This window comes from Hyla sarda, chromosome 4, assembly GCF_029499605.1.
Source record: "Hyla sarda isolate aHylSar1 chromosome 4, aHylSar1.hap1, whole genome shotgun sequence".
Lineage (NCBI taxonomy): Eukaryota > Metazoa > Chordata > Amphibia > Anura > Hylidae > Hyla > Hyla sarda.
This window is the reverse complement of record NC_079192.1, coordinates 58,386,357-58,404,442: the sequence shown is the minus strand read 5'-3', so window position 1 is coordinate 58,404,442 and position 18,086 is coordinate 58,386,357. Positions and strand designations below refer to the sequence as shown.

At 42.3% G+C, this 18,086-nt stretch overlaps 1 protein-coding gene across 3 annotated transcripts; it reads right to left on the bottom strand.

Moving 5' to 3' along the window:
- Nucleotides 1-924: 924 nt before the first annotated feature.
- On the bottom strand, nt 925-17,306 carry LOC130366808 (nucleoplasmin-like). Of its 3 annotated transcripts, none has more exons than XM_056569167.1 (5): nt 17,109-17,306; nt 12,223-12,305; nt 10,023-10,133; nt 9,507-9,600; nt 925-1,068 (listed from the first exon to the last, which is right to left on the bottom strand). In XM_056569167.1, exons 1-5 carry the CDS (start codon nt 17,191-17,193, stop codon nt 1,064-1,066), a joined length of 378 nt encoding a protein of 125 aa, XP_056425142.1. In that variant the 5' UTR covers nt 17,194-17,306; the 3' UTR covers nt 925-1,063. The 3 variants fall into 3 exon arrangements, with proteins under 3 accessions (XP_056425142.1, XP_056425144.1, XP_056425145.1); XM_056569169.1 differs by having other exon boundaries at nt 10,062-10,133; XM_056569170.1 differs by lacking the exon at nt 17,109-17,306 and adding an exon at nt 13,022-13,132.
- Between the last annotated feature and the right edge of the window lie 780 nt (nt 17,307-18,086).

Here is an 18,086-nt window from a genome sequence, read left to right as displayed (position 1 = left end):
TACAAATCTGTTTAACTTTCTGGCACAAGTCGATTTAAAAAAAAAATCGTTTTCCACCGGAGTTCCCCTTTAAGTGGAAAATGAAGAGTTTTTATTCACTCATCTAATAGCAATGCAACGTTTCAACCTCACCATGAGCTTGAGAAAGAAGTCATGTGAGGTTGGAACATTGCATTAACTATTGGTGGGTAAATAAAAACACGTCACTTTTCATATGAAATCAGGAATGTGTGTATGGGGGCCTGACACATGGCTCTGAAATTATTGACCACAAACAGCAGATCACTATTCTAAGGGCTTTGTGATTGTAATCATGCTTTATAAGCAATATATCCCTTTAAATTAGATCTATAGTGTTAATTTTTCAGAATCCCCGTTGCCCGGGCTTCAAAATGTAACAAAACAAACTTTAACTCACCTTCTGATGTTCCCCCCCATTGCGCCGATATCTGTGTCCCAATCCTTCGGTACCGGTCTTCTTCCTGCTTCCTGGGGACGATAAGTTATACTGCGCTCAGAGTATTGTTGGTCGCAGCGATGTCCTGCCTCGGCCGGTAATAGGCTGAGTGCACTGTCATGTAACGAGCCCAAGGAGAAGGCGTGGCCCAGGCTTGTTACATGACACTGCACTCAGCCTATCACCGGCCGAAGCAGGAAATCGCTGATGCCGGCAATACGCTGAGCGCAATATGACTCATCGTCCCCAGGAAGCAGGAAGAAGACTGGCACCGGAGGACCAATCAGCATAACGGGGGAACGTCGTAAAGGGAGTTAATGTTTGTTTTGTTACTTTCTGTGGCCAGGGCACAGGGGATTCTGAAAAATTACCACCACAGATCTCCTTTAAACTGTAAATGTAACTAATATAAAGTATACACAAAAGTGATATATGGAGACATTAATAACCAATACAAATGTATTGTAGATTATTGAGTATGATGAATGGCTTCTAGCAGACAGGCCCAAGTCATCCATTGTATCAGTGTTCTCCATTGCTCAGCAGCAACATAGCGGGTAGCTGTGGACTTGCAGATGACAGGTTCTCAATTTTCAGCAGGCTACATCAATCTAACACAAAGAAATTGCCATCAGATTTATGAGAATTTATATATATTACTCTGTAAACAGTGAATAATTCACATTAAGCGCAGTTGGGACTTATTCGAAAACTTCGTGCCATATTTTCAAAAGTGGTGCCTGGAGTTTTGAAAACCTGGTCCACGTTTGTCCCTCACCAAAAACCTATGTTAAACACACTATTTAACTAGTTTACCGCAAATATCTATTGTGAAGTGAAAGAAGATGGTGGAATAGTCACAAAGCACCCAGGTCCATGTGCTGGTGCCCTCGCATATAGCAGGGATGCTTAAAAAATTCTTAAGTAAACACTGCCAGCAACAGCCCAAATTTACTTATGCCTCCTAATAATGCTATTTTCTGATAATTTTATCACTACTTTTAAGTGCCCATTGGGGACTATTACAATTTTTTCAATTACAAATACTTCCAATGCTATGCCATAGCATGGCCTTATTGATTATTGTTGGCTCTGTGCTTGCATAGCCTGCCCAGGAAACCTGTATAGTAAGAGCACTAATCTGACCCCTGGTAGGAGGGTAAGGGACCTTGATCTGTCATGTTATCTTCTTTGGAGCCAAGGAGGTCAAGAACAGCCTCACTATCTGATCGACAACATCATGAATGTGGCATCTGGTGCCCAACATTAGTGGTGAGTCCTGGCTGCCTATAGCAGCTGAAACTCAGCGAGTATGAAGCAAGCTCAGCTTGTGAACACACTTCATACTCCAGGAACACAATTGGGTGTACATGCTGTATATGTCTGATTTGGGGCTTAAAACTGTGGAACAGCCTATTTAGGAACATGAATTGACATTTAACAAAAATAAATATTTTTTCCAAATTAGTGTGAAAAAAGAATGCACAAGCTTTTTTGAATAAAAAAAAAAAAAAAAAGTTTGATTCAAAATAGTAAGGCACTGTTGCAGGATGGCACAGTTAACACCAGTAGAACTATGGTATTGACCAACACTTGTGTGTGCCAGAAAGTGGGGAAAAAAATGCACACAAACTTGGGGCCACACCCTTTTTAAACAAATTGGTTAGCAAGGTGCTAAAAAAATGAATATCATGTGTAAAATATCCGAATATGTGGCGCTTATAATGTGTGCCACATTTCATGCAAATGTGGCACAGATAAAAAAAAATTAAAAATAAAGTGGTACTGAAGTATTTGAATATCCCTCCCAAACATTTATTTACTAAGACAGAAAATTATAACAAAGAAAAAAAGTTGCATAGCAATCAGTAAGCTGCATGTTGGGAAATCCCCCTGCACATCTTACCTGCACATCTCATTGAGAACCAAGAGAATCTGTCAGCTCTATATCCTGCTCAGAGCTGCAGACATGAGCAGATAGCTGATAGGGAAATTATACAGCTGATGGCTGTTTTCACAGTTTTAAAATCATATTTTCCTTCAAAGCTCCCTCGCCTTCCCTGCCTTGCAAGATAAATGTTCAAGGTTCAGTGCTGGAAGCCAAGTAGGGACGGATGGACGCTGGTGTTGGAGCAGGGCTGCAAGGTAGCTGTTCCAGCAGGAAAAAGATGATGCTATAATGGGCCACCTGGGAGAACAATACTCCATATCCCAGTCACAGGATGCTGGAGTGAAGATGCAGAGAACGCGTATGATAAACATTTCCCTTTATTTGGACAATTTTGACAACGCATTTCACGAGGGGTCCCTTGCTTCGTCAGGGCGTGATAACAAAAATAAAACCACTCTTTATATACATGTGCACATTGAAAAAGTGCGGGGGAAAAAAACATCATGATGATGTCATTTGATTATTGGATGTGATGTATCGGCATGGACATCGTATCCCTGTAAGTGATCTAAACTTCATATTACATATACACATAAAAAATGTTCAAAGCAGTGTTGTAAGTGTGATAAGTATAAGGTTATGATAACAACAAATATAAAGGAATAGTTATTCTTTATAACATAGCTATTTGCTACACGTATACTTTTATGGAGTGCATTGCATTGGCATAATCACTCATCTAGGCTGCATCCACACCATGTTTTTGTAATACATTTCCCGTATACGTTTTCAATGTGAAAAACATATGGAACCGTATTGTAAACCGTAATAATTGAATCTCCATTGAAAATAGTATGGCAAAAGATGCATCAGGTTGTGTCCGTTTTGCATCCTGTACAGTTTTGTCAGTTTTTTTCCCGTACCCAAAACCGTAGTCCACCACGGTTTTCGGTCCGGGGTAAAAAACTGTATTAAACCATATAGTTTTTTATTTTTTATTTATTTTTTTAACATGGGAGTCAATGGGAACTGTACAGAACTGTATGTGCGTACGGTTCCATCCGGTTTTCACCATACGGTTTTTGACTTTGCACAGTTTTTTTTCTTGAAATTTCAATCAAACAAGTGAAACTTTATTCATAATGGAGTGAAAAGTTAAAAACGTAACCGGACATCATTTTTTAAACCGTATACGTTTTTTTAACTGTATACGGGTTAAAATTTGTACACATGTTTTGATACAGTTTAGTCTGGTTTTGAGGAATTCGTTTTTCATCAAAAACCTGATACGGGAACTGTATTGCAAAAACGTGGTGTGAATGCACCCTACAGTGCAACTAGTCTGGAATTTCTGCTACTAATGGATGTGTTATTAGAGAGGTTAATGTGCTTCTTAGCTCGTGTTATGCAGCTACTGATGATCTCTATACACTTTTTTTGCCATATCTCAGGCAAGAGATTGCTATCCTTCATTCATAGTATCAGGCTGAGCATGGATTGGCTGCAGTTTGTTTACATAGACACGTGGATGATTGTGATTGGTCCAGCAGCTTTATTTTCTAGCGCAGCATCTCGTGGTTTCTTGTTGATAATACTTATGAGAGTGTAACGCCTCCGGAGTGCTGCTTTAGGGGCCGGATGGCTGTGTATAATGTAAGTATAGGTTTTATATTTGGAATAGGATATTTCTGCCATATTTAGTGGTCAGGAGAAAAAAATCATTTGGTGTTATTGTGCAAGGGTAATGTATGTAATATATATATATATATATATATATATATATATATATATATATATATATATATATATACGCAGACCACGGTATGCGAATATATAGATAACGCATCCAGAGTTCGAATGGTATTCACACTGACATCAAGTTAATACCAGGATAGTGCATATGTCTGGGCATATAGTAGATTTCATGATGTAAAAAGCTGGTGCAGTACAGAAGCATGGTGTTGACGTTATGCATATGTAATTAGATATTGAAAGTTATGAGAATTATAGTAGTATTGAGCAAGAGAGCATGGATTTGAACAGGGGCATATGGGGTTACATTTCAAGGCGGATGGTGTCACAATCCAATATAGAATAAGGCAGGATTTGCATGATGAATATTCCTGCAATGGTAAATGCAAAGATCAGAATGTGGCATTCCAGGATGCATGGTGGATATGCCCAGGAAGGTGGATGCAATGCCCGGGATATTGAATTACTGGATGGGGAGTAGCAAGAGATGCATGATGGATGTGCCCGGGATGATAAATGCAATATCCTGGATAAAGAAGAGAGGTTTCCCATCCATTGTTATCAGATAAGTTCCGTGGCTTCATTTAGACCTCTAGGGGCTAAAGTGTCAAGATGGAATATCCAATACATCTCCCGCTTCATGAGCTCTTCAAATGTGTTGTGGGTTGCCTCATCGATCTATTGGATATATCCATATTGGGTCATTCATTCCTGCAGGTTTCTCCCGGCAGTGTCGGGAGACGCTGTATGGAAGGTACCCTTTTTTTTTTTTATGTTTGGCCTGTGGTTGTTCAGCCTTGAGTTGTACTGCTGGCATATTGCTGCCCACAGCAGCATCCGACCACATAGATCATATAACTATAACGGCAATCCAAAGGGTGTTTTATGGTATAAACTTCTCCCGAGGTGTTGCTGATGTGAGCTTTTAGATCTGCTTTTATAGTGCTGCAGCATAAGCAACGTTTTGTGTTACACTTGTATACACCATTTTGCTTCCCTGTTTTTTATTTTCTTTTTTTTGCGCTGTTTTAATTTGCGCGGTGCTAGGATGGATTTAGGAGTCGGTCTCTTCTGAAGGTCACGTTTGGACCAGAAGGTAATGTATCCAAAAGAATCTGATCAGCCTGCAGACTATGCCTATGTTTTTTTTTTTTTTTTTAGAATTGCCTTAATTTGACTGTGTGCATGGTTATAAGTAGTGACAAAATTCAACTTTCTTGAAGTATGTAGCAGTATGAATTTCAGAAGAGTTGTGTGAAATTTCTAGATCCAAGTATTCTATTTTTTCTGCAGATTTTTGGGAAGTGAGTGTAATCCCCCAAGGAGTGTTGCTAATGGCATGCCCTTTGTATAATTCTTGAGAAGTTATAAAAAGTTCCTCAAATCTGCCCAGAACGAGATTTGCATATGACACCTTGTACCCATCGCGGTACCACGTGTATGGTGGTAGGTGGCACAGTCATAGCTGAAGAAGTTGTTAGTGAGGTTCATCTCCAAACATTTCAATAGGAACTGTTCCTGTGAGGTTGGTATGGAAGAATCATTACTTAGGACATCGTTGATGCACGCCAGACCAATCCGATGCTTGATGTTACTATATAAGGCGGTCACGTCCATGGTAATGAAGATGTAATCAATATTCAATTTGATGTCTTGTAGAAGGAGAATCAAGTCATCCAAATTTTTGAGAAAGCTCAGCAGTGCCTGCACATGATCCTGCAGAATAAGATCTAGCTATTGGGACATGTTGGATGTGTGGCTGTTTATGCCCGATATTTTCGGGCATCCTGGAGGGTTATTGGAATTTTTGTACACCTTGGGAAAGTGGTAATAATATGGTTGTGAGGGGTTATTGATAACCAGAAATTTCTTTTCTATGTGCTTCTTCCATTATAGTGATTGTCTTCTTTTGCAGACCTGGATAGAGATCTTCACTCATTTTCTATAGTAATTGATGTCCTCTAAGATGTTCAGGGCTTCTTTATGATCATCCCTATAGTTCTGAACAACAATACTACCTCCTTTGTCCGCCGACCCGATGTCGATATCAGGGTTGTTCTTGAGGGTTTTAAGCGCTTGTTGTTCTTTCCTGGAAAGCTTCCCTTCTTTCAGTCCGGGAGTTCTAGTTGGTAGTTTTTTTTAGGTCATTTGCTACCAATTCATGGAAGTATTTTATCATATGACCCTGGTTGTATGTTGGGTAGAATCTTGATTTATTTTTTATTTCTGGATGTTTTCCTGGTGGTTTGTCTTTCGCGATATCCAAATCTGTATCCGCTAAGATATTCTTCATCATTTGTGTCAAGCGGTCTTACAAGGCTCTTATAACAGCGATCAGATAAGCGCTAAACTTTGTTACATGATATGCATTACAGACAGAGCTGTGGCTAGCTCTTTTTGCTCCTGAGGTGAGAACAGAAAATTGTGGGTGTACAGGTGGTCCACAACCAACTCCGATATGCTGTAGATATGGGGGACCATACTAAGGGGTTCCTGTGTGAATTGTTGCTCGTCGTCTTAAAATGCAATGCATTCCAGTTTGACCAGAAATGGTTCAAACAGCAGGCGGGCACAGCGATGGGGACACCTGTCACCTCTACTTTCGTCAATCTCTACCTTGCAGAATTTGAGGCGCACACAGTGTATACCCCTATGAATCCTTTTACTTCCCTCATTAAGTTATACCTTAGGTATATCGATAATATCATCATCATCGTGTGGGCAGGGAGTGAATCACAGTTTGGTGAGTTTGTCAGCTCTCTCAATAACAAAATTTTCAGTATGAAATTCACGAGTGTGTATGGGGGGGGGTCATAAATTAAGCTTCTTAGATGTAGAAATTGATACTAGTTTGGGGAAACTTGAAACCAGGGGGTACCAGAAACCCACTGCTGTCAATTCCTTGTTAGATTTTAACAGTTATCACCCGGACTACGTAAAAAAACTCTCTACCATACGGACAGTTGGTTAGATTACGCCGAAATTAATGACAACATTTCAGTCTTTGACCAACAGACGACCGAATTAATACACGCTTAGAAGAGAGGAATTACCCAAAAACTCTATTGGCAAAAGCGTACCATGTGGCGAGGGCTCTTGATAGAAGCACGTTGTTCAAGAAAAGAAAAAAACGCAGCGCCACTCCGAGTGACAGGTGCTTTGTTTTTTCATTTCAGCACAGTCCTATGGGACAAAATTATTAAGAACTCTATTCAGAAGAACTGGTACGTGTTGGCTCAGGATGATATCCTAAAAAAAAGTGGTTCACAATAAGCCTTTAGTTACCTTTAAAAAAAAACAAAAAGCCTTCGTGATGCACTTGTGAAGGGCAAATTCTCTAATGTGAGACACAATTGGCTGCGCAGGGATTTACCTAAAGGGAACTTTAAGTGTGGCTCCTGGCGTTGGTGTCAATACTTGTGCCCTGGCCAGAGCATACAATTGGGATCAGAATATCTCTGCATTAACCACCATATAACATGCCGCACATAGTCTGTGGTTTATGCCCTCAGATGTTCGTGTGGCATGTTCTATATTGGGAAAACAATCAGTGCGTTAAATGTCCGGTTTTCTGAACATGTGAGATCGCTAAGCACAGGAAAGAGCTTCCCACGCTTCATCAAACACGTATGTGAGGTACATGATGGTAGGATCACTGACACTCAATTCATGGGTCTCGTCCGTCAAGATAACATCCCCGGGGGGAAGCGAACGGAATAAATTACTATGACAAAAAAAGAGACAGCCTTGATTATTAAAACTCGGGCATTAGGCCCGGGCGGCTTTAATGAGCTCAGCGATATTGATGTGTTCACATAATAATGGAGCCCTTTTCTCCGCTATTTATGATTATAAATAGGATTGTATAGCTACATTAATAGTAGACACTTTGATGCACATGTTTTATTATATTTCCCTGTGTTAATTGCAAGTGCTTGAACCTGGTTGTTCCTGTATAGAAGCACTGTGAACGATCACCAACCCTGGCTGTGCCGAACTTACCACTAGCAACACATGGGTTAATGAAGGAAGTCTTGCTACCATGAGCAAGAAACAATAAAGTTTGTTTGTGATATAAGCATGCTGCCAGGGCTGATGATGTAGGACCAGTTGAAGCGGCCCGCTTGGTCAACATCCTGCAGAACAAAATACCACCCCCCCCCCCCTTCCCCCAGGAAATAGCATAGCTTACCCTCCTCCTTCTTCCCCCACTTTTCATCGGTGCAAAGTCAAGCACTGCCATGGTGATCTCTGGTTGTGATCTGACATTGGAAAACTTGGTGGCCGAGAACACACAAATATTGTAAGATTCCTGCATATAGGTGGTATGACATGTACTATGTGTGGCGTATGTACTAAATCTTGTCGTCAAACATTCTTTGAGAAATGTTGGCGGCCTTAAAGGGGAACTCCGGTGGAAAAAGGTGGAAAACAAATGTTTTCAAATCAACTGGTGCCAGAAAGTTGTACAGATTTGTAAATTACTTCTATTTCAAAATCTTAAGCCTTCCAGTACTTCTCATCTGCTGTATACTACAAAGAAAATTGTGCAGTTCTTCCAAGTCTGACAACAGTGCTCTCTGCTGACACCTCTGTCGGTGTCAGGAACTGTCCAGATTAGAAGCAAATCCCCATAGAAAACCTCTCCTACTCTGGACAGTTCCTGACACGGACAGAAGTGTCAGCAGAGAGCACTGTGGTAAGACTGGAAAGAACTTTCCAGTTGATTTGAAAACATTTTTTTCCTACCGGAGTTCCCCTTTAATGATAAGCTGGCTATGTGCAGGAAAGTCTGTGTTTTGTTCAGCTGTTTTTATGCTTTTTGACCTACAGTGCCAAAATGGTCTTCCTCCACACTGCCTCATTTGCGACTTTCCAACAATGTGGAACTCAACATTACACATGTTGGACCACCTGTACCAGCAGCGCAAAGCAGTGAAAGACTTCACAATGAAGCCGACAATGATTTTTGGAGCCAGTGTGACCTTCAGCTGAAACATTGGCAGCTAATCAGGGACACCTGACACATGCTCAGGCCTTCCGAAGAGGCATAAGATTTGTCAGCCAGGACAACAGTGGAATTAGTGATATTATGCCACTGATACTCCTTCTGGAGCAAACGCTCACTGTGATGATTGAGCACGGACGGATGAAGGAAGGTTTTCGTCTGGCTGGCAGCAGTATGGATATTCTCTTTGAGGTGCAGTTGGAGGAGGAGGATGAGAAAGTAGGACCTGAGGAGGAGGATTTGGAGATTGAATCTGTCGAAGGGGTAGAAGACAGGAACCTTCACAAGATATTGGAGGATAGTGGAAGAAGAAAGGAAGAGAAGGAGGAAAAAGAGGAGGAAAAAAAATAGTATCAGAACAGAGATGTTGTAATTTTCATTACACAAGTAGCACTTACATGTTACATGTTGTCCTGAGATGTACACTGGGCCTGAGCCAGATGTCAGGAGGAACGTGACAGGCAGTGTGATCTCCAAGTCGTGTACATTAACCTGGGTAAAAAGAGAAAGGGCAAAACATTAAAAGGGTACTCCGCTGCTCAGCGTTTGGAACAAAATGTTCCGAATGCTTAGAGCTGGTGGCGGGAGCTTGTGATGTCATAGCCCCACCCCTCATGATGTCACGCCTCTCCCCCTCAATGCAAGTCTATGGGAGGGCGCGTGACGGATGTCACGCTCCTTCCCATAGACTTGCATTGAGGGGGCGGGACGTGGCATCATGAGGAGCGGGGCTATGACCTCACGAGCTCCCGCCACCGGCTCTAAGCATTCGGAAAATTTTGTTCCAAACACTAAGCAGCGGAGTACCCCTTTAAAAGTTAATAAAAATCCATCAAGACTGACTGAGGATGGCACTACCGAAAATACAATTTTCTTCTATACACAGAAAAAGAAGGGACTGTCTTTGTGAGTACCATAGGGAGAAGAGAAGGTTGGAGGGAGGCAATAGTCACCGGCTGCCCCTGTGTTTGTTCACTTTCCACCGCGATCAAATGAGTTTCATCTACTGTATCTCCAAGACATATCTGCTGGACAACAAAGTTATTAGAAAAAAATAAACCATTCAAACAAACTACTAAACAGCTATAACTTATTCTAGGCCAAAAGGTCATTTTTACCTCAAAGCCAGTTATAAACATTTGAAAGTGTCTGGTAGAAAGATCTACATAGGAAGATGATGAAGAATGAGTCAAAGCAAAACATCATCGTCTATGGGGTGGGATGAGTGTGCATGGACAAACCTTAAAGGATGTCACCAATTGTGGTCTTCAGGATGCTGCAATTTTTAGTTTTTTTTTCGATGTAGCTGCTTGGGGGCTTTTTTTTTTTTTTTTTTTTTTTTTTTTTTTTACTCTTGGGGGCTTTACTCCAGTGAAAAACATTTATTTATTTATTTTAAAATCAACTAGTGCCAGAAAGTTTAACAGAATTGTAAATTACATCTGTTAAAAAAAATCTTATCCCTTCCTGTATGTATCAGCTGCTGTATGCTCCAGAGGAAGCTCTTTTCTTTTTGAATTTCTTTTCAGTCTGACCACAGTGCTCTCTGCTGACACCTCTGTTCATGTCAGGAACTGTCCAGAGCAGGAGAGGTTTTCTATGGGGATTTGTTCCTGCTCTTGACAGTTCCTGAGACAGACAGAGGTGTCAGCAGAGAGCACTGTGGCCAGACAGAAAAGAAATTTAAAAATAAAAGAACTTCTTCTGGAGCATACAGTAGCTGATAAGTACTGGAAGGATAAATATTTTTAAATATAAGCAATTTACAAATCTGTTTAACGATCTGGCACCAGTTGATTTAAAAAAAAAAAAAAGATAATTTTCACCGTAGTACCCCTTTAATAGCGTACCTTTGCTACATTCCTTTGGATTTTTAGTAAAAACAGGGATCTTCTCAAGGATCATTGAACAGCTATTGGTGAAATAATAAACTAGATCATCTAGTGCTATATAGCAAAACCCAGGGATTTTCCCAGGAAGACAGGGATGAAGAACTGGATGTAAAGAGGTGACTAGAACAAAGGAGAGGGCAAGATCTTGGCAAAGTGGAGGTTGTTGATGGAGAGATATCTGGAGAGTAACGAAGACATGCTAGTGTGGTGTCCCGGTACCTGTGTATAGGTCCCCATAGCCAGAGTCCCTAGGACGTCGGGGTCCTTCTTATTTAGTCCACCCCTTGTCACCTCTCATCTAGATATTAGTTATCTTACAGTTTACTCAGGATTTCTATAAATATAATTGTACAAATGAATATAAGTGGTTAATTACTTGTATGGAGCGTAGCAGGACCTGCGGGTCACGTGATCAGGTAAACTCTATAGTTTTTTGCTTAAGGACCTTTGGAGGTCCCTGTTACGTGTTGCACCCACAATTCCTTGTAACAGTGAGTGACAGATATTCGGACGAATTAAAACGGCCCTGCCCATATAAGGGAGTGGTGGCCATAGCTCGCTCTCTTGTTCCCGGGCTTTGACGAGAGAAGGATTTGCGCTGCTGTCATCAGTGAGTTTAGGCCTGAGCCTTGCGGCAACGGCTGATCATTACCAAACCGTGAGTGTATCAATCCCTAAGCACTCTGCAAGATCACCGGACCTAATCTATCCCCTAAATCCAGACGGATCGTTGCAATTAACCCTAAATTCAGAGACTTATAACAAAAGTCAAGGTCCGCAACAACTGTCAGTCACTGAAGTGTATAGAGACTGTGTTGATGAGACTGTTACTGTTCATTGGATGTACCGCAAGCCTTTAAGTAAAGTTTATCCAAGTTCAAGTTCAGCTACCTTGTGGACCTTCAGTCATTTTATGCATGCACCTATCATTACTGGAAAGGGCGGCGATAGGCCGGAGAATTACCTCAGCATACTAGCCCCCAGCCTGGTGTCACGAACAATAGGGTCAACCTTAACCCCTGATATACTAAAGCAAAACCCTGACTACACTACCACTACCCCAGAGGCCTACCACACTTGAATGAGTCCTGGTTATCCAAGTTTTGGAGATAAGGGGCATCAGTTTAGTTGTGTTCTCTATTTAGTATGGCTCTGTTCACATGGGACAGGAAAATTAGCTGTAAAACAACAGTAAATCTGTTATGTGTGAATTTAGCCTTACCGTCCACAATCCCAGCAGATGCACCAAGTAGTCATCTTCAACCTCAAACACAAACTTCCTGCACGATGAACTAAGTTCACAACCTAGAAATCCAGACAGATCAGTCAATGTTAGGGTGCTTTCACACTACGATTGTAGTGTACGGTTGCTGGATTCGGTTGGGAGGGGCGAAAACCGGCCGCTCCCGTATCCCAGCTGGATCTGGCCTGAACCCCATTCATTTCAATGAGCCGACCGGAGTCAAACGCTGACTCCAGTTGTCTCATTTTTCCCCGAATACGGTTTTCTGACCGGACCTAGATAAGTACTGGAAAGATTTTTCAAATAGAAGTAATTTACTAATCTGTATGAACTTTCTGGCACAAGTTGATTTAAAGAAATAGTTTTCCACCGGAGTACCCTTTTAACCCCTTAAGGAGGTCGGGCGTATCCATACGCCCCCTTTTTAAAGTCCTTAAGGACTGAGGGTGTATGGGTACACCCGTGGGAATTCCGGTCCCCGCCGCTCGCCGGGCGGGGTCCGGACCGGGGTGACTGCTGTTATCTATCAGCAGGCATCCCGTGCAAACCCCTGGGGGGGTCCCAAGACCGATCGAGTCTCTGGTGACCCGGAAAAAAGGGTGAATGGGGCTGTCCGAGACAGTCCCATTCACCCTTACCCAGCAGGAGTGAGGTGACGCGGGTGCCGCCTCACAATCACGTGATTGATCAGTCAGAACGACCGACCAATCACGTCCCTGCTGGGCGGCGAGCGGGACGGTGAAGATGGCGGTGATCGGCGTTGGCGGGGGTCTCCTACCTTGCCCTGGTCCGGCAGGTGGCGGCGACAGGAGCAGCATGATCGGCTGCAGCGGTGGTGGTCCCTGCGGCAGGATACAGCAGGAGGTGAGGCCTATTCACTTCCTGCTGTTGCTTACCAACAACTCACAGCATGCACAGCCAAAGGGCATGCTGGGAGTTGTAGTTTTGCAACAGCTGGAGGCATACTGCTACAACTCCCTGCGGCAGGATACAGCAGGAAGTGAGGCCTGTTCACTTCCTGCTGTTGCTTAGCAACAACTCACAGCATGCACAGCCAAAGGGCATCCTGGGGGTTGCAGTTATGCAACAGCTGGAGACACTTTTTTTCTATGCTGTTGCATAACTACAACTCCCAGCATGCACAGACTACCAAATGGCATGCTGGGAGTTGTAGCAGTGTGCCTCCAGCTGTTGCAAAACTACAACTCCCAGCATGCCCTTCGACTGTCCATGCATGCTGTTTGTTGCAGTTTTGCAACAGCTGGAGACACACTGGCTTTAAAACCGAGTTTGTTACCTAACTCAGTGTTTTGCAACCAGTGGGCCTCCTGCTGTTGCACTGAGAGACTGTACGTGCTGGGAGTTCTAGTTTTGCAACAGCTGGAGGCACATTGGTTGCAAAACACTGAGTTAAGTAACAAACTCTGTGTTTCGCAACCAATGTACCTCCAGCTGTTGCATAACTACAACTCCCAGCATGTATGGTCTGTCAGTGCATGCTGGGAGTTGCAGTTTTGCAACAGCTGGAGGTTTGCCCCCCCCCCCCCCCCCCCATGTAAATGTACAGGGTACATCCACACGGGTGGGTTTACAGCGAGTTCTGCTGCAAGTATGAGATGTGGCAAACTCATTGTAAACCTCTGCCCGTGTGAATGTACCCTAAAAACACTACACTAAAGGGTAAAACACTACATATACACCCCCTTACACTGTCGTCGTCCCCCCCATTAAAAAGAAAAAAAAAAAAAAAGTATTGAACGGCAGTGTTTCCAAAACGGAGCCTCCAGCTGTTGAAAAACAACTCACAGTATTGCCGGACAGCCACTGACTGTCAAGGCATGCTGGGAGTTTTGCAACAGCTGGAGACACCCTGTTTGGGAAACACTGCCGTAGGGTATTTTTGTAGCGAATTCAAATCCCCAATTTAGTCCTCAAATGCGCATGGTGCTCTCTAACTTCGGAGCCCTGTCGTATTTCAAGGAAACAGTGTAGGACCACATATGGGGTATCTCCGTACTCGGGAGAAATTGCATTACAAATTTTGAGGGGCTTTCTCTCCTTTTACCCCTTATGAAAACGTAAAGTTGGGGTCTACACCAGCATGTTAGTTTAAAAAAAAAAAAGTTTTTCACTAACATGCTGGTGTTGCCCCAATACTTTTAATTTTCACAAGCTGTAAAAGGAAAAAAAAATTACCCCCAAAATTTGTAACACAATTTCTCCTGAGTACAGAACTACCCCATATGTGGGCGTAAAGTGCTCTGCGGGCGCACAACATGGATCAGAATTGAGAGCGTGCCATGTACATTTGAGGTCTAAATTGGTGATTTGCACAGGGGTGGCTGATTTTACAGCAGTTCTGACCAACGCAAAACAATAAATACCCACATGTGACCCCATTTTGGAATCTACACCTCTCACAGAACGTGACAAGGGGTATAGTGAGCCTTAACACCCCACAGGTGTTTGACAAATTTCCATTAAAGTTGGATGTGAAAATGAAAAAAATAAATGTTTTCACTAAAATGCTGGTGTTACCCTACATTTTTCATTTTCACAAGGGAAAATAGGAAAAAAGCCCCCAAAATTTGTAGCCCCATTTCCTCTGAGTAAGAACATACCCCATATGTGGATGTAAAGTGCTCTGTGGGTGAACTACAATGCTCAGAAGAGAAGGAGCACCATTGGGCTTTTGGCAAGAGAAGGTGTCTGAAATTGAAGGCCATGTGTGTTTACAAAGCCCCCATAGTGCCAGAACAGTGGACCCCCCCCCCCCCACGTTACCCCATTTTGGAAACTACACCCCTCACATATTGTAATAAGGGGTACAGTGAGCATTTACCACCCACAGGTATCTGACAGATTTTTGGAACAGTGGTCCGTGAAAATGAAAAATTTTATTTTTCATTTGCACAGCCCAATGTTCCAAAGATCTGTCAAACGCCAGTGGGGTGTAAATGCTCACTGCACCCCTTATTAAATTCTGTGAGGGGTGTAGTTTCCAAAATGGGGTCACATGTGGGGGGTCCACTGTTCTGGCACCACGGGGGGCTTTGTAAAGGCACATGGCCTCCCACTTCTATTCCAACCAAATTCTCTCCTAAAGCTCAATGGTGCTCCTTCTCTTCTGAGCATTGTAGTTCGCCTGCAGATAACTTTACATCCACATATAAGGTATTTCCATACTCAGAAGAAATGGGGTTACACATTTTGGGAGGCTTTTTCTCCTATTACCCCTTGAGAAAATGAAAAATTTGGGGTAACTCCATCATTTTATTTTTCATTTTCACGTCCAACTTTTGTGGAAATTTGTCAAACACCTGTGGGGTGTTAAGGCTCACTGTACCCCTTGTTACATTCCTTGAGGAGTGTAGTTTCCAAAATGGTATGCCATGTGTTTTATTTTTTTTTTTTTTTTGCTGTTCTGGCACCATAGGGGCTTCCTAAATGCGACATGCCCCCCAAAAAATATTTCAGCAAAATTTGCTTTCCAAAAGCAAAATGTGACTTCTTCTCTTCTGAGCATTGTAGTTCTCCAGCAGAGCACTTGACGTCCGCACATGGCCTATTTACATACTCAGAAGAGATAAGGTTACAAATTTTGGGGGGCATTTTCTCCTATAACCCCTTGTAAAAATGTACAATTTGGGGGAAAACCAGCATTTTAGTGAAAAAACTAATAAATTCATTTACACATCCCACTTTAACGAAAAGTCGTCAAACACTTGTGGGGTGTTAAGGCTCAGCGGACCACTTGTTACGTTCCTTGAGGGGTTTAGTTTCCAAAATGGTATGCCATGTAGTTTTTTTTTTTCTGTTCTGGCACCATAGGGACTTCCTAAATGGGACATGCCCCCCAAAAAGCCATTTCAGAAAAACTCACTCTCCAAAATCCCATTGTCGCTCCTTCCCTTCTGAGGCCTTTAGTGCACCCACAGAGCACTTGACATACACATATGAGGTATTTCCTTACTCGAGAGAAATTGGGTTACAAATTTTGGGGGGCTTTTTCAACTTTTACCCCTTGTAAAACTGAACTGGTCCCTGAAAAATTCAGATTTTTAAAATTTTATGAAAAATTTGAAAATTGCTGCAGAACTTTGAAACCCTCCGATGTCTTCCAAAAGTAAAAACATGTCAACTTTATGATGCAAATATAAAAGTAGACATATTGCATATGTGAATCAATATATAAATTTATTTGGAATGTCTATTTTCCTTACAAGCAGAGTTTAAAAGTTAGAAAAATGCTAAAGTTTCATGAAATTTTGGGATTTTTCACCAAGAAAGGATGCAAGTAACGACAAAAATTTACCAGTGTTAAAGTAGAATATGTCACGAGAAAACTCTCTCAGAATAATCGGTAAAAGCATCCCAGAGTTATTAATGCTTAAAATGACAGTGGTCAGAATTGCAAAAAAGGGCTCAGTCCTTATGGTGAAAAAGGGCTCAATCCTTAAGGGGTTAACCAACATTGTGTCATCAACATCCAATGTTTGTAGTGACCTTTATTTTGTGATCATACTACTTTACTTAAAGCCTACTTGGAAAAAAATAAAAAATTATATATTTGAACATGTCCTAGGGCGGTGTTTCCCAAACAGGGAGCCTCCGGCTGTTGCAAAACTACAACTCCCAGCATGCCCAGACAGCCGAAGGCTGTCTGGGCATGTTGGAAGTTGTAGTTTTGCAACTGTGGCAAATCCCAGGGTTCCCCAATCAAAGTGCTAGCTCTCCGGCCATGCTGGGAGTTCTAGTTTTGCAACAGCTGGAGGCACACCAGTTGGAAAACACTGGTATGGCCAGGTAGCTTGTATTAGGGGTACCTGCTCTGCTATAAACAGCACATATGACACAACACTCACCCCATATTTCGCACACTTGTCTTGCTGAGGCTTCTGAATAAATGCTGGATAAACTGAAAAACTGCTCTCTGGCCATTATATCCATATATACCGTATACAAGGTGCAGGCCCTGAAGATGTTTGTTATTCAAGAGGCATCATGGTCGTCTCCACCATCTCTGAGGAGCAGGACTAATGCAGATCACATGAGGAGGGACCTCACCTTCTGCTGATTGACAAACACAAGGGTGGAGTGCGAGCCCACAGTCTAATTCCCCCTCAGACATACATATTTTTGCATCCACATAGTGGCAGGTTCACATTGCATTAGCGCCCTTGTTAGTCGTATCAGTCGGCATCCCGCCGAAAACAAGATGGCGACGTATACTGTTCACGGAAGCAGTGGACTCCATTGAATTCAATGACTGAACTGAGTCATCTTGTGACTCTCTTCAGGACTTCAAAAGAGTAGAAAACCGTGCTTTTGAGTCTGCGTTAAAAAAAAAAGCGCATGCGGCCGAACTGGGTCACTAGGTGAAAACCTCCATTCTAAGGCTATCTTCACCCGGCAGAATTTCCGCAGAATTTCTCAGAACACAGACTTTATCTGAAAATTTAAGCCCCATCGTCTTCAATGGGATTCCGCCGCAGAATTCTGCAAAATATAAGACCTATTAGACTGGTCTTATTTTTTTTTGCAGAATACGGAAATCAGAATTTCCACAGCGGACTGCCCGTTGTGGAAATTCGCTGTCTGAATGAGACCGCGGAATTCAATTGAAATCAATAGGTAGTAAATTCCACACTGAAATTTCACCCTGTGAATAAAGAGGGCACAAGTGGACATTTCTGCAACCAATCTGCTGTGTGTGAATATACCCTTAGGCCCCATTCACACAGCGAAATTTCCGGTCGGAAATGCGATTTCTCCATAGACGGTTATGCATTCATGAGAGGATTCCACAAAAAGAATTGACGTGTTCATTCTTTCTGCGGAGC

Excerpts from the sequence above, each read along its gene's own strand:
- LOC130366808 (XM_056569167.1), bottom strand. The coding sequence starts at position 17,193 with ATGGATATAATGGCCAGAGAGCAGTTTTTCAGTTTATCCAGCATTTAT. Across the intron at positions 12,306-17,108 it reads ACAAGTGTGCGAAATATGGG|GTTGTGAACTTAGTTCATCG; the intron begins GTGAGTGTTGTG and ends CTGGATTTCTAG. Across the intron at positions 9,601-10,022 it reads AACCTTCTCTTCTCCCTATG|GTTAATGTACACGACTTGGA; the intron begins GTACTCACAAAG and ends CTTTTTACCCAG.